The sequence below is a fragment of the Podarcis liolepis genome (assembly GCF_965112155.1).
Source record: "Podarcis liolepis genome assembly, chromosome: 8".
Lineage (NCBI taxonomy): Eukaryota > Metazoa > Chordata > Lepidosauria > Squamata > Lacertidae > Podarcis > Podarcis liolepis.
In genome coordinates this window covers 22,239,137-22,263,463 of record NC_139560.1, presented here as the reverse complement: position 1 = coordinate 22,263,463, position 24,327 = coordinate 22,239,137, and the positions used below count along the sequence as shown (strand labels likewise).

At 43.4% G+C, this 24,327-nt stretch overlaps 2 protein-coding genes across 7 annotated transcripts in view; one reads left to right on the top strand and one right to left on the bottom strand.

Annotated features, from left to right (window-relative positions):
- DCSTAMP (dendrocyte expressed seven transmembrane protein) overlaps positions 1-5,659 on the top strand; it is a 45,337-nt gene extending 39,678 nt beyond the window's left edge. For all 6 annotated transcript variants that reach the window (XM_083516839.1, XM_083516834.1, XM_083516837.1 and 3 more), the window contains 2 exons: positions 877-1,014; positions 2,795-5,659. In XM_083516839.1, coding sequence (XP_083372965.1) covers positions 877-960 — 84 coding nt within the window. In that variant the 3' untranslated portion in view covers positions 961-1,014; positions 2,795-5,659. The remainder of the gene's footprint in view (positions 1-876; positions 1,015-2,794) is intronic.
- DPYS (dihydropyrimidinase) overlaps positions 3,133-24,327 on the bottom strand; it is a 44,510-nt gene continuing 23,315 nt past the window's right edge. Inside the window, exons 5-10 of the mRNA XM_083516819.1 lie at positions 24,079-24,235; positions 22,894-23,035; positions 22,162-22,304; positions 6,561-6,768; positions 4,062-4,164; positions 3,133-3,271 (exon numbers count right to left, since the gene is read on the bottom strand). Of these exons, the coding sequence (XP_083372945.1) occupies positions 4,090-4,164; positions 6,561-6,768; positions 22,162-22,304; positions 22,894-23,035; positions 24,079-24,235 (725 nt within the window). The 3' untranslated portion in view covers positions 3,133-3,271; positions 4,062-4,089. The remainder of the gene's footprint in view (positions 3,272-4,061; positions 4,165-6,560; positions 6,769-22,161; positions 22,305-22,893; positions 23,036-24,078; positions 24,236-24,327) is intronic.

Genomic DNA, 24,327 nt, shown 5'->3' with positions numbered 1-24,327 from the left:
CCCAATCCATGCCTGCAAAGGAAGGCAGGCCTTTCCCAATTATTCATTTGCCGCAGTTGCAGCTTGCTTTCCAATGCCAGATGCCGCATACAGCAGCAGGTGCAGTAAACGTGGACATGGTTTGCCCAAAATGGCCTGACAGGCCCTAATTAGGCCCACACAGCAGTCCCCTGCCACTGGTCTAGAAATTTCCTTTTCCCTCAAAAGAAAGGATGTGTTGGGAGTAAAGCAACAGCACTGAGTCGGTAGAGGGAGACGACAGATAGAAAGGCAACCTATTTGCCCCTCGTTGATTCCTCTTGGAGTAATTTCCTGTAGGTTGTTCTCTTGGGCTTTTTCCCCTTCCTGCTTCTTTTCCAAATTAGTGGCCACATGAAAGCTTGTACTCAGAATGGCTTTGTTCTGGGAGTCTCTCATGCTGGCTCTGGGAGACTCCTGCAAGATCTCTGACAGCCCTGCAAGATCTCGTGAGACCTTCCCAGAGAAATTATGTGAAATTAAAAGCTCTTTCTGCACAGGAAAACCTGGCACGGAAGACGTTTTTAAGCCATCAGACTTGCGTGCATTTAATTTTTGTGATTGGCCACCAAGTGCATAAAGCTGCAATCACACAAGTTAAATGTGTGCAAGTTATGAGTCAACTATATATACCCCAAACTCCACTTGGATGAAGGGGAGTGGATGTTCAGCTACCATCTTGCTTGAGAAGGGTGCTAAGCCACTTGCCTGCCCCCACTTCTTCAGAGAGGAAAGAAGAAACATAAGAATTTAGCTCCCCATTCTTGTTCTAGACTGAGAAAGATGGTAGAGAGGGCACCTTCAAATTCATTGTAGGCACTCACTTGTAAATATATCTATATTTCCTCTCTTCCTCAGTTACATTTCTGGTTCCCAATCCTCCAGGCAATGAGGAGTTCCAGGAAGAAACAGACAGATGTGGCAAAAGTCGGCAGCGTTTAACGACGCAAAGAAAATCTCTATGAAGAAATCCATGGTTTTACAAGCGAATAAACGGTCTGATGCATTTGATTTTTCTTACATTCATTCACTTTTCACCTCTGACTCTCACCTTGTCATTCAGCTTTGAAGTCATCAAGCTGTACAGACTTGTCGGTCTGACACCCTAAGTGATACCACTGCATAATTCACATATTTCTTTCTGTACCTGCCTCCTCCCTTGCATCTTCTAGTAGGAGAGCTCAGAATTCTTCGCTTTCTTTCTCTTTTCTTTTCTGCTGCCTTTGTCTGATCTTTGCCAATGTTCTTTTCTGTGGGTGGATTTGCCCCCCCCCCCGCCTGGCACTATATATCTATCATCACCCAAGTGTCATCAGTCCCTCCAGCCACCTTCCACTTCATGTTTTATTTTTCACAGATGAAAGAACTCTAGCTTTCGACTCAACATGAACGATGCAAATTTGAAATGAAGGGTTTTAGTTATTCAGAACCAATTAGGATTACTGGGTTTCTTTCCTAATGTTGCTTCTAGTGGTGCTGTGACCTCATTCCACACACACACACTCACTCCATCCTTGTGTACACCAGTGACTCTGCCTATACAGAGGCCCCTCTGACTCACCCATTCCACCCACATTCTAAAAATGCAGGACTTCCTCTCCTCCCTCTTCTTTTTAAAGGGAATGAGATGTTGAATTTGATGTGGGGAAAAATCCCCTAAATCAGATCAGCTGCAGTTTGAAAAATTAATGAAGGCCTGACCCAGTTGTCTTGGGATGGCAATCAAAACTGGCAAGGTCCGGAACACTGACACTCCTGAAGTATGACCTATATGTAATGTGCAGAATGCCTGGAGGGTTGCTTGTTTATTTTTCTCCTTTGCTTTGCTACAAAATCCAAAGACTCTGAGTAACTCATTTCCCCAGAGAAACCGCTCCAGACTTGCGTTTTGCCATGACCATGGTTGAACTCTTCATTTCTATGGTGGTAGCGTGAATTTCTACCACTGGTAAATTTTGCAGATAGAAGGGTGGAGGGTTCATGGGCACCAAGATTGAGACACTAGGACAGTAGTAGGGGGAGCCGAGTATTCATCTCCATAGGTGGGAAAACAGAGTAGATAATCCCTTAGTGGTACAGTGTATAATGTGGCCTGTGTTAAATCACAGGTATGTCTAGCTGCAGGATTATAGAATTGGGAGTTATTAGCCAGTATGAAGCTTATTTGTATTGAATCAAGCAATTGCTTGATTATGTTAATTTGAAGTGATAGCCAGGGCATGTGTACTAATAGATTGATATACCGTATTTTTCGCCCCATAGGGCGCACCGGCCCATAAGGCGCACCTAGTTTTTTGGGGGGGAAATAAAGGAATTTTTTTTATTCCCCCCCCCCAAGGTGTGAGGCTGGGGCGGGGGAAGCCCGAGCTTCCCCCGACCCCAGAACAGGCTGCTCTCCGCAAGCCGTGGGAGCCCTCGGCGCGACTGCTCAGCGCGCCGGGGCGTCGGGATAAGAGGCAGCTCTGTGCAAGCCGGGGGAGCCCTCCCGCGGCTTGCGCAGAGCTACCCGAAGCCCTGGCGCGACTGCTCAGCGAGCCGGGGCTTCAGGGTGCAGGCAGCTCTCTCTGCCCAAGCCGTGGGAGCCCGGGGGAACTCCTGCGGGCTCCCACGGCTTGCGGATAGCTTCCTGAAGCCAACCCTTCTCGCTCTCCAGGCTTCAGCGAAAGCCTGCATTCGCCCCATAGGACGCACACACTTTCCCCCTTCATTTTTGGAGGGGAAAAGGTGCGTCCTATAGGGCGGAAAAAAACGGTATATATATATTTTTGCAAGTTAGATCAGCCTCAGATGAGCGCCGATGGTGCCGTGCCAATGATCCCAACCCAAAACAAAAAGAATCACAGTGCCAGTAATCTACCTACAAACTGAAGTACATGACTATCCACATACAATTGTGGTAATAGCTTCATCACAGTAGGAGACTTCCGTGATGACTGGTGCAAGGCTGACTGCTTTCCACTTAAATGTCTTAATTGTGAGGATTACTACATAATACAGAGCAACCTCACCCCCTCCATGTCCTCATATAAAAAGGTTTGCATGGTAATATAAATGCACTTATTTATATAAATATAAATGTCTGTAAACTTTCAAAAGAGGAAGCAATGGTAAAAATTGTAGACGAAAATAGTCATTTATGAATTGAGATAAAATGCTGCTGCATCATACAGAAATCAAAATTGCAGATTAATAGGGCTCCAGAGTAGGTTGCAGAAGCAGGGCAAACAGAATTATTTTCATCTGGTTTTTTGACCTAGAGAGACAAGAGGAAGAAAACATGATGCAATTCTTCCAAAGGAGGATGTCTCTTACTTCTGTCAGCAAGAGAGGCAATAAGAATAAAGAGCTTATAAGAATTACTAACGGGTGGGATTCAACAAAGTGTGCAGCCACAGTTTCCCCATGATTTCTAGTCAGGGGTCCAAGAGGTGGGGTGTGGGGTTTTGTTTTTTGGTCCTGTCACTTTCCTTGGGAAGACCTCTTTACGGTGGAACTGGAACAATTGTCAATAGGGTTTTCTGCAGGTTGGCATTTGCTCTGATGTTGCAGCAAACAGGTTTTTCTCAGGGGAAGCAGTGGGACAAAAATAAAACCCTTCTTGGACCTGTGACTAGAAATGGCGGGACAAACAAAAAACAGCTGTGGATGGGTCCCTAAATTGTTGCACAAGTGGAATGAGCTCTGTTCACACAAAAGCACAGTTCCCTCTAAATCTCCCTCTGGGGGGTTGTGGGAACCCCTAGGGGGCGCAAGGGAACCACTTAAGGCTTTGTTGAATTGCACCCATCGTTTTGTCACTCCTCTGCAGTATAGCTGTCTTCATGGCAGCTTCTACTAGATTCTAAACCTCCTTGGTGCCAGAATCACAGACCTGAAAGACACTCATGGATATAACCCAGACTGACCCCTCCCACCCCCAGAACAATACTTTTCATTTGCGGGATGGGAATGCAGTGAAGGCAAGGGCCTTGGTGTGGACTTTCGTCCCACAGGTTACTTGCTTTGGGACCAGTCAGTTTCCAATGGCCAAATGAGACACTCACATGTCAAAGATGAACTGTATTGTGGGAATTATTTTCCCTCAGCAGCAACTGCAATCACTTTGCCCACATATGGTGCTCGCTTGACAGGAACAGGCTGGCAAACCTGCAATGACATGTTTCATTTTTATTTCTTTCACATTCTCCTTCCCTCCCCACCCACACCTCAAGAAACTTGTCAAAATCAAAATTGCACACTGCCATTAGATCTGTTGTCCTGTTGTCTTTTTATTTCAGACCATTCCAGTTTTAAGAGGAATGGATTTTTTTAAAAGCTGGCAGAGAGACATTTCAAGGTTCATTTGGAATGGGAAGAAACCTACAATAAAACAAACTGCTCATAGACTGGAAGGATAGAGGGGGTTTTGCCCTACCGGACCTCAAACTATACCATAAGGCAACAGGTCTGGCCTGCATCCACGAATGGATGATACTAAAAGATACAGACTTGCTGGATATAGAGGGTTTTGACAACCACTATGGTTGGGATGCCTACCTAGCCTGTGATAAGGTGAAAGTCCACAAAGGGTTTCTAAACCACATAAGAAAATCTTTATATAAAATATGGAGTAAATATAGAGGACTATTAGAACCTAAAACCCCCTGGTGGACCTCACCCATAGAAGCTTTAGCTGTGAAGAAGAAAAATATGAAGGGAAACTGGGCAACGTACAAAATGCTATTAGAAGAGAAAAGTAACAAATTGAAATTAAAGCACTTTGAAGAATTTCGTATATATTTGATTGGCTTCAATACTTCCAAATTAATGAAAGATTAGGCATGAATAAACAAAAAGGGTTTGCTGAAGAAACATCTAAGTTAAAAGAGAACTTAATTCAGCCCAAAGGGAAAGATTTATCAAAGATGTACAACCTCCTCCTTGACTGGGAAGTCAAGGAGGAGGTGGTGAAATTGGTTATGGTACACTGGGCTCAACCGGACACAATATATACAGGTGAAACTCAGAAAAATAGAATATTGTGGAAAAGGAAGGAAGCACGAAGTGCTCCAAAATCTCCTGGTAGGCGGCTGTGTTGACCCTGGACTTAATGAAGCACAGTGGACCAACACCAGCTGATGACATGGCTCCCCAAATCAACACAGACTGTGGAAACTTCACACTGGACTTCAAGCATCTGGCATTGTGTGCGTCCCCATTCTTCCTCCAGACTCTGGGTCCTTGGTTTCCAAATGAGATGCAAAAGCTGCTCTCATCAGAAACAAGATTGACATATCTCGCTTTGCATGTCATGAGTCTATCCCATATATTAGTTTCACCTTTTAAGTTGAATTACTGAAATAAATGTACTTTTCCACGATATTCTAATTTTCCGAGTTTCACCTGCATATGATTGAATGGAAAAGGCTTTGGAGGGAAGACATAAGGTTCATCGCATGTTACAATTTTAGAGAAAATGGATGAAGATGTTATACAGATGGTACCTAACTCTGGCCAAGTTGTACAAGAAAAGTTCAGATGTCTGTTGGAGATGTAAAAATGGGGTAGGTACCTTTATGCACATGTGGTGGGATTGTAAGAGGATAAGAGAATTGTGGGATGCTACATATAACGAACTCAAAAAGATTTTCAAATTCTCATTTTTTAAAAAAACCCTTCAGCCTTTCTGTTAGGTATTATGTCCATGGAAATTTTAAAAAAATATCAGACTCCTTTTTATGTAAGCAACTGCAGTGGCTAGGATCTTAATAGCAAAGAATTGGAAAGGCGACAGTATCCCCACAAAAATGGACTGGCAAGAGAAAATGATAGAGTATTTACAACTTGCAAAAATGACTGGGAGAATAAGAGGAAACTCAAAGCAGAAAGTTAGTAAAGATTGGATAATATTTAAAGAATACCTTAAACATTATTGTGATAATGCAAATCTCCTGAAAGACCCAGACTGAATCTTGAAACACAGAGAAATTACATAGCAAAAACTTTCATGCTAAATAATGGAAAAATAAAATAATGAAATGTGTACAATGAGGTGAATCGGAAGTCAAAAGTGTGTTATGTTAAAAGAGATTGTATGTATTGTATTGCACTGTCTAAGTTATATGTAAATTGTTGTATAATAAAGGTTATTTTAAAATTAAGAGAGATCTGTTGTCGTGCAGCCAAAGTTACGGCTGCATTAGTTTTGTGTACAAGATCTCAGCTCATATGGCCTCGTGATGATTCCTGTACACGTTCCCTTGCCACATGTTTCTTCTCCCTTCCCCACACTATTATGTGCACTACAAGCCCTCCATTCATTAACCACACTCCTTATTATGACTTGATATTACTGTCCTCAAAAACATGCTTTAAGAACAGAGGCCTGCTGAGATACCACAGTAAGAAATTCTGTTTTTAAACCTATGCATGTTTATCCAGAGTGGCACCAGAGTGGCACCAGGGCCCTCCTGGTGGTGGTGCTGTACTTTTAGTCAAAGGAGAGAGATTGCTACAATCATATTATGCATAAAGACTTACAGAATTACTATCAGCATACACACCTGATCCCGCTGCCTGATCCGTTTGTAGACATATTCAGGGAATGGCTCACGGGGAACATATCTCCCGTCTCCTGCTGCAACGTGGAACACGCCGTTTTGGTAAACAACTTTGCCTCGCGAAATGGTCACCACTGCTACCCCATGGCAGACCATGCCTTCAAATATGTTGAAGTCGATGGCTTGGTGGTGAGTCTTTGCTGAGATCGTCCTGTATTGGAAAGAACATAGAATCATAGAAGAGTTGGAATAGACCACAAGGGCCATCGAGTCCAACCCCCTGCCAAGCAGGAAACACCATCAGAGCACTCCTGACATATGGTTGTCAAGCCTCTGCTTAAAGACCTCCAAAGTAGGAGACTCCACCACACTCCTTGGCAGCAAATTCCACCGTCGAACAGCTCTTACTGTCAGGAAGTTCTTCCTAATGTTTAGGTGGAATCTTCTTTCTTGTAGTTTGGATTCATTGCTCCGTGTCCGCTTCTCTGGAGCAGCAGAAAACAACCTTTCTCCCTCCTCTATGTAACATCCTTTTATATATTTGAACATGGCTATCATATCACCCCTTAACCTTCTCTTCTCCAGGCTAAACATGAAACAATGATGCAAACTGTCACCATGACTGTTTTGAAATCAGCAAATTTTAGATTTCGCTGAGATTCTTTGAAGTCTAAGGAAAACATGGAATTGCAACAAAGGCAGCAATCATTAGAAACTCTTCCTTAGAAGTAAGCTCCACTGGAACAAGCAGTGCTCACTTCCAAGTGTTTAGGGTGGTCTTTTAAATCACAGATTTGAAGCAAAATCTACTGGAAAAAATAAATTGGAGCTGAACAAGAGTTTTCCTCTTTTAGGTAAGAAACTCCGCTGTGGTCTCACTTAGCTCTCATTAACTTCTATGTAAAAAAGCTTCTGTAGAGAAATGCCTGGTTGAGCTGCCATTGGACTATATACTTTAGAAACAACCAAAAACAACACAACTGCCATTGGTTCATTGAGTAGTTACAAAAGATTTAAGAGGAAGGATTTCCCAAAAAATAGATAAAAGTGCAATCTCATTTTTAATAGCAAAATTTGGGATGGGAGGGAGGGAGGGAGAGAGAGAGAGAGAGAGAGAGGCGTGATTCCTATACAGTGGTACCTCAGGTTAAGTACTTAATTCGTTCTGGAGGTCCGTTCTTAACCTGAAACTGTTCTTAACCTGAAGCACCACTTTAGCTAATGGGGCCTCGCTCTGCTGTTGCGCTGCTGCCACGCGATTTCTGTTCTTATCCTGAAGTAAAGTTCTTAACCCAAGGTACTCTTTCTGGTTTAGCAGAGTCTGTAACCTGAAGCATCTGTAACCTGAGGCACCACTGTAACTCCTGTTCTCTTAAAATGCTGCAAGCATCACCTGCATCTGTTGAGGCCACCAGATTATTTATTGCTTATTTCTTTCTAGGAATGCATTTGCTCCTCAATGCTTTTTGCATTTTAATTTCACCTAAGCAGCAGATATTCTGAAAACACTGCTTTTCCATATTTATGTATTCATTCTAAATATTTGTGTATCACCCTTCAAAAGAAAGAAAAAGCCTTTCTCTAGGGCAGCTTATAGCAACAATGCAATACGAAAAACAAAGAAAACAATATAGGTGCAAAAGCAGCATTAAAACCAATCACTGGAAGTTAAACGGTCTCAAATCCCCACTTGGCCATGAAGCTCACTGGGTAACCTTGGACCAGTCTCTGCCTCTCAGCCTAACCCACCTCACAGGGTTGTTGTGGGAATTAAATGAGGAGAGGTAGAATAAGGTGGAATAAAAATGCAATCAATCTGAACCAGTAAGAGTAAGATCTGAGGGGTGGAAATGCTCCTGTGACTTACCTTTAAACCAACATGAGATTTTATTATTTATTGAATTTATATACCACCCTATACCCAGTCTCGGGTTAAACCACGGAGCCTAGGACTTGCCGATCAGAAGGTCGGCGGTTCGAATCCCCGCGAAGGGGTGAGCTCCCGTTGCTCGGTCCCTGCTCCTGCCAACCTAGCAGTTCAAAAGCACAAATTGCAAGTAGATAAATAGGTACCGCTCAGGCGGGAAGGTAAACGGCATTTCCATGCGCTGCTCTGGTTCGCCAGAAGCGGCTTAGTCATCCTGGCCACATGACCCGGAAGCTGTACGCCGGCTCCCTCGGCCAATAAAGCAAGATGAGCCCAGAGTCGGCCACCTAATGGTCAGGGGTCCCTTTACCTTTACTACCCAGTCTCAGGGGTGTTCAGAGAATAAAATATAAAACCTTAAAATAAAAACAACCCAATAACTCCCAACCCCCCAAAAACACATTTTAAAAGGGCACAGGATCCTCACAATATTTAAAGTAAGACATATTTACTTGGCATGACTCAGGATGTCCCAGGAACACACTATGTCTTTTGTTATGTAGTGACACTCTGGTCCAAGCCCAGACCCTCTGTGAAAAAGCCCTTTCAGAATCAAGGTGAGGTTACACGATACAGCATTTCCTATAAACGGGTATGCACTGCACCTTAGTTTTAGTCATTTTTTTATAACACAAGGGTTTGCATGCGAGATCCAACTGGTATAATTCAGATTGTGCAAATAAAGGGAATTTGGCACCCCCTTTCCCCAAAATTGGACTTTTTGTAGTAAAAAAGAAATGCACCCCAAAATGTGGGGTAACAATTGTATATGTCCCCACAAACAAATCACAATGAATACTGAATAAACCTCCCTGTGAACTTTGTGCAAACAAATCGGGATGAATGCTCAGTAAATAGGTCTGGAAGTGACCTTGCAGGTTGTTCCACGCCACGGATTTTCAGATGCCCTACTTCTGTAGACAGCTGCAGGAGATGGCTTTATCTTAGCCAGACTCCCTCCTTTCCTTCCTCTACACTCACCCTTTCACATTTTCCTTGGCTTTGAACTGTGTGTGTGTTATTTTGCAATGGAAGTTGTCAGAACTCCTCAGCAGAAAGGCATTCACCAGAGTCTTTCCAAAAGAGGAAAATTCCCACCCCCCACCCCTCTATTTTTAAACCAAGTGCATTCACAAAACTGCAGGGAATCAATGGTTGTGCAGAGGGGTGTTCACCCTGAAGCCAGATGATGAGCCACTGCCGTTAAAACTGCTTGCCATATTTGACAGGAGGATGACTTTTTACCAACTAACCACATCTACCAAGAGTCTAACGTAAAGCTGCAACCATATCCCCACCTGTCACAGCAAACGCTCTGGAAGCCTGAGTTCAGCACTGCCATTTTATCCCTTCCTAACAGCTGTGTCTCATTCCCCTTTTACGTATCTCTCTCTGTCTGGCATGTCCATGATCTCACTCACCTCTGAGTCTTGTGAGATGGGAAAAACTGCTACTTTGCATGTGATCTTCCAGATCTTAGAGATCACAAAACTGGATCTCTAAGATTCCGCCTTACAATCCTGTATTGGGCAACTACCCAACTCAAGCCTCTTCCCTCCATCTCTGCATAAGTAATTAAGGACATGCTCCAAGCAACAGGCAGCTAAGTGAGCCTGTGCAAGGCGGCATTGCACCTCCCTGCCCCATGCCTCTGTAAAGTTGCCTTTTAAGCTACGAAGCCATTTTATTGCTTTTAAATCATTGTTTATTGGCATGTTGTGACATTTAAACCTTTTATTCTTTTATAAGTAAATGTTGCCATTGCAGCTAGTGTGCTTATTGCCAGCTCTCTGGAGCAAGAACCTTAGTATTGATTGTTCCTCAATCCCCTTCATTCCCCCTCCTCCCAATAAGCAAAGTAAGCCCAGCAAATGTGATCCTGTCTCTCTCTGTGCATGCTGTTTTCTGCTGTAAAGATACCAAGAGTAGTATTATTAATAATTCTACAAAATTAGCTTTTTCTTGAATATGTGTGTTCACACACACACACGTGTGTGTACAAACACACTAGCAGATTTCACAGCAAAATGCACTCTGCACCTGCTCAGGAACCCTCCCATCATTTCTTCCTCCATATGTTCCAATGTTAAGCCTGTTAAAATCAAATGCCAGAACTGAGCCCTGATCAATCTTGCTCCAAAGATAGCTCTAGCAGGAGGAAGAACTGCTCTTTATTTAAGAGGCTTGGAGGAGGTAACCTATTTCCCCAAACCATCACCGTTAAATGCAGGCTCATCTCTTGGGGGTGCCAGTTATATCCCCCTCTAGGCCTGAAGAGGTAAAAGGAAAAGCAAGAAAATGAACCAGTCTTCTCTTATATCCATCAAATTTGCCAATAGTTCTCAACCACCCTGATAAAAAACCAAAACCCAATACAGCAGCAATTCTGAAACACAATTTTCAACCCTGTGAACAAAAGTCATTCATTCTCAGTGCGGACAGGACCCAATTCAGATCTATTATTTATTTACCTCTGAGCTTTAAAGATGGACTAAAGGTCATGGGAACCCTGCTCTAAATAGGAATGTACTTCATGCTTACTGGAACACTTTTAGTTTACTAAAGGTCCACTCATTTCCCTCTCAAGGCTGCTGCAGCTGCTTATCCCTCACAATTTATAACCCTCATTCAAGGAACTGCCGCAGCTCATCTGCCTGGTGGCAAAGACAGCAGAGGGTGTTTGGGACTGAGCCATCCTCCCTTCCACTCAGAGCTCTTGCCTGTCACAAATTAAGAGTCCTCAGCTAAGGCAGCACTGAATCCCTCCAGCTTACCTGCTTGGAATTCTGGGAATAGAAAGCCACTGCCCTTAAGGTCAAAGGTGAGGTTGGATGTGTGCCACGCTGCCCACCAATATTAGGCAATATGTACCAACAAGTTGGGGGATCGCAGCCTTGTCAGATGGACCTTGGAGCATTTCTCTGCTTTGCCCCTCCTTCAAGTACACATGGGAGCTGGGCACAAAATGGTGGCTCATGGAGCAGATCCATCTGCGTTCCTTACAGCAGGACAACCTGAGCACAGTGGAAATTTGCGTTTGGCCTGTCATCATGCCATGAATCTATGTGCTAAGTTGCTCCATACATTTGCATTAAAATAATGATGCGGCTTAGTTCATTCATCTGCCTGAAGTGCTCCTGAATAAAACACAAGCCTTGATATAGTGAACAGACCCTTTCGTCATTTTGTAGCTTTCCTCGTTTGCCTTGGTGCCCCTGCTTTTCAACCAAAACAGACTTTCAAAGCAGCTTAAAATCAGAATCCAAAGTAAAGGTACACTAGGGATTCATGGAGGCCATTAGCTGATGTCAGCGTCCAGATTCCAGGCTCCTTCCTCTGGAAGTGGGCAGAATGTGTTACAGGTAGGGGCAGGTGGCAGGAAATTTAGGCCCAGGATCTAAATGCCTATTTAGCCCTCTCAACTCTTCCCAGGCCACCTCCCTCACCCCCCCCCCACTTCCATAAGCACTTTTGCCTGTGGGAATGTGTCCTTGACCTCTGATAATGCCTCTTGGCTGTCGGGGTAGAAGACAGTAGGGTGGGTGGGTGTGGAAAGAATTTGCATTAATTTCTCCACCCACTTTCATCTTTGGCCCTGCCCACCAGGGCATGCAGCAATGGAAAGCTGTTTGGATGGGATTGTGGCCTTTGGTCTGAAAAAGATTCCCCATACCTGAGAGACCAACTAGCACAAGTAGCAGATTTGGGGCCGAGCTGTCCTCTACATTTCCCAAGGTACACTGTCTTAGGCTATGGCATAATTGCCACACTGTTCATTCTGGTCTTGCGCTCCTGTCACAATAGTGAATAATGCTTGGAGTTCGGGACCAGAGTATAATTATCTCCAGAACATCCTTAGGGAAGGGAACATATAAAATCCACTGGCACATTCAATTTATGGATTCAGAAACAATGCAAAGCGAGTCAAGAAACAAATAAACCCCAAGTGTATCATTAAAAAGTTGAGAGAGGTTTGTGTGGGGTTTTTTAACTTGCAAACTATTTTTTAAATACAGAATTGGAATCACTGGGCAGTTTTCAGCCTGCACAGACAAATGGATGAAGCTGGTTTAAACCAAGATAACTGTTGGTCCCTAAAGCCCAGAACTATCCACTGTAACTGGCAATGGCCTTGCTTGCATGCAACACTAAGTCACAGTTAACATTAACCATTGTTTGGTTAATAAACCATAGTTATAGCTCAAGTCATCTCCCAGCCAATCATGCAAACGATGGCTTGCCAGGCCACAGCCTAGTTTCTCTTCCCATTGCCTTCTCCACATCTCCCCAATATCCCAAACATCTTCACATTTCACTAGCAATTCCTCACTGGGCTCACAGCCTACTTACTATTGGCCAACTGTACAGAAGAGAGTGTGGAAACCCTGCTTGGTCACTCTTGGCAACTGGCTCTTGCCTCTCCCACGACTCAGAAGGGGGCTTTTCTACTTTTGATAACGGAGCTCCTTTGCCTGGAGAAGGCAAGGATGGTCCCAGGACCTTGGGTGGAATTCAATCTCACTATTATGAACGTTCCACCTGTGTAAGCTTTTCAGTTTTCCAGATGGAATGATCTCCTACTTTCCTCCCCTGTGCGCTGTTCTGGCGGGTAGGGTGTCTCTTGAGCCACCCACCCCTAGTCACTTTCAGGGATACACAGGGGTAGGAGAGCGGGGAAGGCCATTGCACAAGCAGCAATCCTAGAGCAGTGCTTCCACCGACAGGGCTCTTCAGGTACAAATCTGGCCCCTTGTGTGCAAGTAAAGCATATGTCCTACCACCGAGGAATGGCCATTTGCCAAAACTATTATAGCCTGCTCTTCATTTAAAAATAGCACTCCAGAGTGGGTTACAGTATAATATGCAGTAACATAGATTACATAAAACCAGGAAGTATAAATGCCATAATAAACGACAGCAGTCAGTGAGGCCAAAGCTGCCCAGCTCCATGTCCAAGGTCAATATAGGTTGGATCTGTGTAGAAAGTGCTTTCTACACTTGGACTGCCAACGTATGTTGTTGTCTATTACAGGTGTTGCCACCTATCACAGATTCAGCCAACACTGAGGGCAGCACCACCTGGGCTCCCTGCTGAAATACAAGAGGCACCATCAGTACTGGCATTCCACCGGCTCTTGAAGACACAGCTATTTAGGCAAACATTCCCCTGAACTCAAACTTCCTGATCCAATTGTTTTAATTGATCTTTTAATTATTTTAATTGTTATGCTTTTTGATGGACTTGTTTTATTGTAAATTTTAATTATGAATGGTTTGAATGTTTCGATGGAATTGTTTTATTGTGCATCTTAACTACGTATGGATTTTATAATTGATTTTATACTTGCAAACTATATGGAGGCCATTTGGGCATGTAAACTCTTTACAAAGTAATAAATGTTTTAATTTTGATTTTTAATAGTATTTTTTATTATTATTACAAATGTGTTTTCCAAGAGCAGGTGGTCCTAAACTATTGAGGCCCATTAGCCCATGATGGGATTTATGGTCCAAAATATCTGGAGGGTAGCAGGCTGCTTTAAAGAAAGTATACTGAGGGCTCTTTCATGGATATAAATGTATATAGGTGGAAAAACCTTGAGATACCTTGGCCTTACATCTAGTGATGTTTTCACTAGGTCTGTCAAAAATGTTTTTTAAAGATTTGTTGATTTATTTCCAAACATAAAGGTAAAGGTAAAGGGACCCCTGACTGTTAGGTCCAGTCGTGGCTGACTCTGGGGTTGTGGCGCTCATCTCGCTTTATTGGCCGAGGGAGTCGGCGTACAGCTTCCGGGTCATGTGGTCAGCATGACTAAGCTGTTTCTGGCGAAACCAGAGCAGCGCACGGAAACGCCGTTTACCTTCCCGCCGGAGCGGTACCTATTTATCTACTTGCACATTGACATGCTTTTGAACTGCGAGGTTGGCAGGAGCTGGGATCAAGCAATGGTAGCTCACCCCATCGCAGGGATTCGAACCGGCAACCTTCTGATCGGCTAGCCCTAGGCTCTGTGGTTTAACCCACAGTGCCACCCATGTCCCATGTTTCCAAACATAAGTGACCCTTTACTTGAAGCTGTCTGTTTGCTGTGTGTACATGAAATACATATTAAGGCAGGAATGGGGAATCTGTGGCCCTCCAGATGCTGCTGGACTCCAGCTCCTTTCAGCCCCACCCAGTATGGCCAGAGGTCGAGAATGATGTGAGCTGTAGTCCAACAGCATCTTGGAGGGCTACACGATCCCTATCTCTACAAGGCATGCTGTATATATGATGAAGCACACCCGTCTGTTTCACCACCCCTCTTTAGAAAAAGAAAACTCTTTCATAGTTTGGGCTGGCCTTTCTAGACCCCAGGCAACACCCACAACAATTAGAAAGTACCTGTAGACATGCAAACGAAGCAGAACAGCACAGTCTCTGATTAAAAAACAGCTTTGACAGTACTGGAGGGCTCAGCTCGATAAAAGTTTCACATCAAACTGTTTTCTGTTATCACTGACAACTTCATTGCTGCAGAGCATTGCCAGGAAGCTCCTGGAAGTTCCTGCAATTGCTTTGAATGTCTGGCTGGTATTGATTGCTCAGCTAATGGCAAAAGCTTCTGAACGAAACTGCAGCTGCCAATTTGTAATTTATGACCATGAGCGCCTATTTTGGCCAACCTTACTCCTAGTGCACCTGAGCACAGGAAGTGGACAATAGTCAGATACGGGGTTTACTGAGCCCAACAGGGCAGCCCTTATCCACCTAGTGCCTTCCAGGTGTTTTGAACAGCAACTCTTGTTGCTGTGGCTGATAGGAGTTGTAGTACATAACATCTGGAGGGTACCATGTTGAGGAAGGCCACAATAGGAGTGATATAATTACGCTTGGGCAAGGGTCTCAAATAGAACCCCCTGTACTTTCCTAAAAATTAATTAATTTAAACATTGGTTGGGTTTTTTGTTTTTGTTTTTTAAAGGAGACAGGACTGGGAAATGGGGATGAATATTGGAAAGGTGAGTTTTAGGTTCTAAGGAGCAAGACACTTGAGTCTTCCGCACAGGAGAACTATGTAAATAACATGGCACTGCTTTCGTTGACTTCCTTGGAATTTTCTCTCTGCAGAAAGTAGCTGTTTTGTGAGACGGCATGTCAGAGGAAATGCACACTGTGTTCACACAGCAGCTGACTTTTGTGGCTTCGTTCTTTGTTCTTCCTTTTAACCAAAATAAAAGGGCAAGCAGATTGAAAGCGTGTGATCTTCCTTTGTGGGGAGGAGGAGAAAAAAGCGATGCGGTAAAAACTCCTTCATGAAATTACATGGATAAATTCCTAGGGAAATCAAAGTCTTGCACTTAATTCAACGGCGCAATAAGTAAAAAACCAGTAACCTATTTCTCTTCATTTCCTGTATCTTGAAATAGCAGCAGACAATTAAAATTTAAACACATACACACAATATACTAAGGAAGTGATATTTGTCCATAATCTGTTATATTTACTAACACTAATTCCAGGCAGAGCGCACAAGATTACAGAATTATAGGCCACGGGTTTATAATAGTACTGTGCGTAAAACATACTGCGCCGTATGTTGATATAAAGCTTGCAAAGACTTGTTTTACTGAAACAGAAATTACATTGAGACCTAATTACATGTTTTACTATGGTAGTGTATGAAGAGACTAAGCACAAAGTCTAGCATTTGCATGTGAGTCTGCAAAATTCAGGTACATTTTTAAAAAATTGGAGGAGGGGGGGAGAAATGGGTGGGAGGGTAGCCAGCACCCAGCCCCCCTCCCAAATCTTGACAGCCTGCTAGCTTCGCAGCGGCCCCTGCACTCTTTCTGATTTTGACTTTACCTCTTCTGCTGTGCCCATTATTTCCCCCACTGCAACAACACACATACATTTCAGGAAAAGCTGGGGTAAGGCTGATAAAAATACGAGCCAGCCTCCTTTCCCATCCTCCAACATCACTCTCTAGCCTCTGTCTGCATTCTTCCTGCCACAGTATCGCCTGCTTTTGCGGCCATGTTTCTGCTGCAGCTATTTTAAATTGCTGCCTTTAAAAAAAAAAAGGAAGGGCTGTGTTTGTTTCAACACAGCATGTGTCCTTTAAAACACACTGAACTGTTACGTGCGAGAAAACCAAGGAAAGGCAAAAGATCAGGCATAACAGGAAATAGAGGGAAGGATCACTGCTGAATCTACTGAATCACTGATGAAGTTCCAGGATTTTCCCAAGGATGCCCATACAGAAGAAGAGAGTGCCTACTGCTTACGGTAAAAAATAGGGCAGACAAGATCTAAATTGTACTCAGAATCAGACCAGCAAAGGAAGCAGACAAATAAGCAGATTTCTGCATCCCCATCCCTTTCAACGTAAAGAGTTTCATCTTTCAGACTGCAACATCAAAGTGGCAACCATGAAGCTCACCGGGTGACCTTGGGCCAGCCACTATCTCTCAGCCAAACCCACCTCACAGGGTTGTTGTGAGGATAAATTGGGGAGGAGAAACACATACACCACCTTCAGCTCCTTGGAAGAAAAAGTGATATATAAATGTACAAATTTTTTTTATTTTTTTTTGCATGTATTGCCTGCTGTCACTCAAATTCAATTCTTTTCATTCACACGTTCTCTTGCTAGTCAAAAGGCTAAGCAATTAAGGCTGCAACCCTATTCCTGGGAACTTACTCCTGGGTAGACGTGTATAGGGTTGCACTGGTAATGCTCTTAATGCTCTTAAGAGAATCACTGATTCCAAACATGGCTCTCTTAAAGATTCATCCAGCTGCACCTTAAGAGCACAATATATCACAAAGCAGTACCCCCCCCAAGACTTTTTTGTTCACCCCAATATACTGGGTGGTGTTGTTCAATTAAAAAACAACAACACGTTTTCATGACATTGGTCAAAGTAATGGAGTAAAGAGTGAAATATAGAACATATAGAAATATAGAACCCTCAACACAATCTTTCTCGTTGGGTTTGCTCTCCATCACTCTACAGGTGATAAATCTAAGGTGTCATGTATATCAAAGTGTGAAAAAAAGCTGTTTGGCAATTCATAAATACCACAAAGTGAAGGGTTTCTTGATATCTTAAGTGCTATTTAATGAATATTTCAGAACTGGCATTTCCTGAATAGACGGGGGGAAGGCAATTCTTTCTCTCATACATTTTAAAACTGCATTCCAATACATCCTCCCTCAAATGCATTTTTTTAAATAAAAAAAACCCCTGTCATATTATAGTGCAATTACTTCAACTTTACTGTTAATCATTATTCTGCCTAAGGTGTGTGGTCTGTATCGACATTGTAACAAAGACTTTTTGGGTGCCTATTGCAATCCATAGCACATTAATTTGAGGCATATTTAGTTAAAATCAACTCAATCTGGGCTGTAATCTTCTGCATACTTCTTATCAGGAAGCAAGACCCATCAAACTCCATAGGTCCTACTTCTGAGTAGCTATGTACAGAACTGTGCCACATAAGCATATTTTAAACTGGAGTGCAACATAGTTTATTTGTAGCATGATCTCAATTCCTGCTGCACAGAATAATAATAAGGCGATAAAACATCAAACAGTAAAAACTTCCCTAAAGAGTGCTGCTTTCAGATGTCTTCTAAAAGTCAGATAGTTGTTTATTTCCTGATGGGAGGGTGTTCCACGGGGCAGGCACCACTATCGAGAATGCCCTCTGCCTGGTTCTCTGCAACCTCACTTCTCGCAGTGAGGGAACTGCCAGAAGGCCCTTGGAGCTGGACCTCAGTGTCCAGGCTGAACGATGAGGGTGGAGATGCTCCTTCAGGTATACTGGGCCGAAGCCACTTAAGGCTTTAAAGGTCAGACTTCACAATAAACCATAGTTTAGTGTGATGTGAACGAGCCCAGATGAGTCATTATTAAGGCTCATAATAATAATAAATTATGTTAGCTTATTATTTCACACAATGTTGCACAGACTGGTCTTTTTGCATTTACTGGTTGTTAAGATGGTTATTTCAAATTGTTTCTAGTATTTGTTTTGAATTGCTATGCTTATTTTGTGAGCCACTTTGGGCATGATTTTGTAGAAAAATGGCATACAAATAAAGAGATTGTGATGAGCAAAGGCCTGAATCAGGCACTTACTCTGTCTTTTCCTGCTTCACCTGCAACACCCAAACCTGGGAGTGAGACACAGGATCTGAGACCAACAGATACAAAGCAAAGTTGCTCCAACTGCAAATATGTTTTCTTAGATCACTTTCCTTGTGACACTACAGCTTGATTCTGCAAGCCTGCTGGAGAGGCTGCCCCTTTACTGCCAGGGTATTTAACTGCAAATGTTTTCAGCAGGTGACTCAATTCCAAAGTCTACCTCCTTGACATCATGGAAAATAAAAGGAGAGAGATGTAAGTAACAGCCTTTCTAACATAGGAGTGGGTAACAGGAACTTCACTTTTTTTTATTTCCCCTTTTAATTATGCCTGCATACAATTGCACTTCAGCCTTAGGGATTTTGGAAAGTCCTGCTGGAATCAATTGGGTTTACTTCTGAGGAAACCTGGTTAGCATTAAGCTGAAAGCTAGCTGGCTGTCTTAACTGCAGAGCAATAAATCATGACATTGTGTTGTTACGCAAAGGGGATCATTATGCCCAGTCCTAAACTTTTATATGCTGGTGTGGCAGATCATTGTGTCAGGCGTTAAAGAAAACAAGTTTTCAGCCTGAAATCAGTGTATTATTGTTGTGTGCTAACCCTGAATGTCAAGCATAGTTAATTGTATATGGATTTCTTTTGCTGGTCCCATAACACCCCCAACCATTTTTCACAGAGATGTCTACATCCTCTCCAAAGGCTTCCAATGAAAACCTCCCAATTCTCTCTAGTCGTGTATCAACATCTGCCCATCGCTTTAGGCTGCCATCACATCTTGCATTTTTACTTTGTATTTTGTGATGTAGAAAAGGATGCTAAAGCCATGCTGAAGGTTTCTCTTTCAAATGTGCTAGCTGTCAAGGGAGTAACTGGAATTTCAATGTTAAGGGATAGCTTAATTATTTTTCCCCTACGATGCCCTCACACCCTCCAAACCTTGATTTCTGTAAAGTGAATACTCCTCCTTTCGTAACAATTGTGCTGGGAAGTATGGCTCACTTCAATCTTACTGTTTTGGGTTTTTTTTGTTCCATGGTTAAACTAGGAACTGTGTGGCAAACAACTTGGACTTGGTTTACACAGTACAATAAGCCAGTCTAAGGCTGCATGCCCACAGTGGTATATTAAATTTCCCCATTTCACTGTTAATTTCTGCACTGTATTTGTGCTTTCACATGACAGAGAAGTCACTTCTGGAAATCTGGTGGAGGTTAAAAAACAGTTTCCATATTACTAATTACTTTGGGGGGCGGGGGAATCTGTTTGCAATCCCATTATCCTGAAATATTGGGAGTGCAATGTGATGAAATTTAGGGAGGTATACTGGCATACAGGGACGCGGGTGGCACTGTGGGTTAAACCCCAGAGCCTAGGACTTGCCCATCAGAAGGTCAGCGGTTTGAATCCCCACAACGGGGTGAGCTCCTGTTGCTTGGTCCCTGCTCCTGCCAACCTAGCAGTTCAAAAGCATGTCAAAGTGCAAGTAGATAAATAGGTACCGCTCCGGCGGGAAGGTAAACAGCGTTTCCATGCGCTGCTCTGGTTCGCCAGAAGCGGCTTAGTCATTCTGGCCACATGACCCGGAAGCTGTACGCCCGGTCCCTCAGCCAATAAAGCGAGATGAGTGCCGCAATCCCAGAGTCGGCCACGACTAGACCTAATGGTCAGGGCTCCCTTTACCCTTTACCTTTATACTGGCATACGGTTCTTTCCTGACACTTTCATGGGGGGAATCATTGGGGAACAGAAGCATGCTTGTGCCGAAAGAGTGAAGGAGGGGCAACTCTGTCCAATGGTCTTCATTATCATGCAACACCATGCACATTGGTATGAATGAGATTTGGTGTGACATGCCAGTGTATCAGCCAAAAAGCTATAGTTCTGTAACACAACAGGAACTGCAGTGTGAAAGGAATGTTAGAAAACAGGGCAGAAACTCTAGTATTATATTAGGATACCTGCTCTGGGCCTCTAAACATTTTTTTCCTTCTTAGTGTGGCACACACATGCTCATCACTGGACCACTATGTGATGGCTTGCATGAGTACTGTTTGCCAGAAAAAAGCAGACAGCCTATGCAGTGGCGTAGTGTGGGGGGGTGCAGGAGGGGCCGGCCGCACCGGGCACAACATCTGGGGGTTAGGGTTAGGGGGTGAAAATCCACGGGTTAGGGGGCGCAAATCCATGGGTTAGGGGGCGCAAATTACTTGCCTTGCCCCGGGTGCTGACAACCCACGCTACGCCACTGAGCCTATGTTGCTTATCACAACATGAGAACCGGCATTTTGTTGTGGCTCCCTGCTTGTGAAACGCTCTCCCCAGGGAGGCTCATCTGGCACCATTGTTACATATCTTTAGACACCAGGCAAAAACATTCCTTTTTCATCAGCTCTTTGGCTTCTAATTCTCTGTGGCCTTTTTGTGTGGGTGAGATGTTTTAATCTAGTTTTTAAAAAACAGAATTGCCTTTTAGATATATATATTTTTAATGCTTGTTTTAATATATGCATTTGCTTTTTGCTTAAAACATTGTTAAGTCGCTTCGATTTGCTGTGGCCCAAAAGTGACTAATGCATTATAATAATAAATCTAATCATCCCCATCATTATCGTTCTGAAATGACTGAAACATGGTTACTCTTGAGATAACTGCCAATTATCACCACACAGTATGAAGGCTGCCTCTTGGCTTTCCATGACTTCTAGGCCATGTGCTCCCTCTTCTGGAGAAGTAGAAGGTCACGTAACCAGTCAGATTTAAGCATTCACAAGCTGCTCATCATTTCATCCCCATTCATTCCAAAGTTAACAGAAAAAACACGCTGTGTGCAGATGCAGAACAGAAGCCAGAAGTTGCATTTCTTCCATAAAGTATTGATTGAGCTTTGAAATGAGCACACACCCAAGAAATATCTTATTCAGTGAACAACTCTCCCAGAAAGAGAAATGCAGTTCTGTAATCATAATCATCTGGGATGATAGATAGCAGAAACAGGACTATTCCGGGCTGGTAGGCGGATACCAACTTTAGCCTCCCCAGTCCTCTTCTGCACTTGGAGAACAGCAGCCTATTGGAAGAGCCTGAACTGGTCCAGGGAGAGAGGCCAGCACAGAATTGGGACCTTTCCCTGGGCTTAAAAATGGCTAGCTATGCCATGGGTAATTGGTCTAATGTATTTTTAGCAAAGCATGTGGTAGTTTTTGGCACATCATTTAGGTCTTTTTGGGCATCACTATATGGGCATGAGTTAGCCTGGAGAATGCTTGGAATCACTGATCATATTCATGAAAATAGCAATTAATATAAAAGTACAAGCAATTATGTTTTTTCTACATGGTCAGCAATCCAGGCAACTATTTTTAAAAACATTCTGACTAGTCAAAATCCTTTGCATAGATATGCTGTGGCTAGCACCATATATCCTGTGAATAATTCAAATGGGGCATCATTCCATCATCAAGATTTATGTCTTCAAAATGCATTCCTAGAAGGATGGACAGGTGTGATTTGATTATTCATAGACCATACCTTGTAGCTTTGGGGTCCCAAATGACAATGTCAGCATCAGAGCCCACAGCTATTCTCCCTTTCCTTGGGTACAGGTTAAAGATTTTAGCTGTATTCGTGCTGGTGACTGCCACAAATCTGTTTTCATCCATTTTGCCACTATGCTGCAAAGAAACCAAAAATAGGCATCGGCAAGGAAGGGGATACATAAGCCTATTGCAAGCAAACTCACTCTCTATTTTGAGGAGTGCGGGTGGGATAACCTCACCCAGAAAACCTCTAGGCAGAAAATTCTATATAAAAAATGTAAACTCCCAGTAATATGCTGATGTATGCAAATATAGCACCTAAGAAGTAACTCTTTGTAACAGAAATCTTTTTTTTTTGGGGAATAACCAGTTCAACATTGATAGTCTTGCTCCTTAAAACTATCTGTTCATTTGTGGAATGAACAAAGAGGCAGTGTGGTGTAGTGGTTACAGTGCTGGACTAGGACTTTGGAGGGTTCGAATCCCCATTCAGTCATGAAACCCAGTGAGTGACCTCATGACAGTCCTTATATTCCAGCCAAACCTAACTTACAGGGCAACCGGCGGGGGGCGGCAGGTGGATCTTTGCACCCCAGCGCCACATATGCTTAAGACAGCCCTGTGCCTGGGGATTTAAGTGCCTCCTCAGAGGCGGGAGGCTAACTTGTCACTGCTGCTTATATTGCTCCCCATTCCGTCTGAGAGCAAAATAAATCCCACTCACCACTCCTTTTTCCCACACAACCGACATCCTGTCCTCCACGCCGTTCACCCCATTGGGGATCTTGGTAAAATCATCCTTCCCCAAAGCCTTCTGGCAGATGTCAAAGGTACAGTTATCTGTCGCTGTCACAGTTAAGTCACCACTGAAAAAAAGAAACAATTCCAAGTTAGGCAAATCTGAACATTCAGAAACAGAACTTGGTACAAATGATGGACAAAGAATCAATCACAAGATACTGGCTTGTTTCTCGTGTTATAGCTTTCTGTGACCATGCAAACGTGCTGGTTCTCAGCAAAGAGTATGAACTTGCTTTGCTCCTCTCTGGTCCTTTTAAGACAGCCCAGCTCAGCGTGTCATCCAAATCCAGAATCATGGTTAAGGTCTCTTCTCCTTAACCACAACCTGTCATCATAGGACCAGCCTTGGCTATATGTAGCTGAGGATGTCCCTTTGCAGAACAGCCACCATAGAGCAAACTGCCGTCCGTATCCACACAACAGACTTCACCAGTTGGCTGCCACATGGCTGCTATTTTTATTTTGATCATTTACTTAAGATGGTTATACCTTGCTTGGGAAGGGTTGTGGCAGAGTATCTGCTCTGCATACAAAGCATCCCAGGTTCAGTCCCTGGAGTCTCCAGGTAGAGATGGGAGAGCCCCCCGTTTCCAGTCAGTGTAGAGCCAGATGGACCAATGGTCTGACTCAGCATAAGGCAGTTTCCTACATCCCTAAACCATGCTGAGACTATATTTCCAAAGCAGACCACTTGGATAAAAACCTATTTTGACAATAACTGCAAAAATAAAAAATAATAATGAACAAAGCATTAGATGCACACAGCACAGTAAGTTGAAAGACCAGCAGAACACCGGGGGGGGGGGGACAGCAGTCCATTATAAGATGCCTTCCAGAACAGAAATGTCTTCTCTAAAATGAGAAGGAAGTTAGCTTGAAGGATCTCCTCAGAGAGAAATTTCCAAATCTGTGGTGCTACCACAGAGAGGACCCTGTCCAAGGTATCTTGCTGCACACTTATTTGCTGATTGTTTGTGGCATGAAAACACAGACTGGGCCCAAATAAGTATGGCTGGCTTCATCTGTTTAATGGCCTTCTTGCTAAGGCATCCGGATGCTGCTAAGACGTCATACGTGAGCATTTTACATGTACACTGCATTAGCTTACTTTGCCAAAAGATTCATCAGGAAGTCTGGAGTAGCAGGATCCGGTCTCAGGGGTGGGCCCATGACATGTGCTGCAGCATGGGACCATTCCTTATGCCAGTAGTGAGTGCCATCCGTTCCAAGGCCGGCAGCTATAGGCTCCCCATAAACAACTTTCCCTGGTGGAGGGGGATAAGAAAATACATAGATTAAGAGGAGCAAACTAACAATGCAGGCTTGCAATATTGTACAATGTACAGCTGGCTACAAT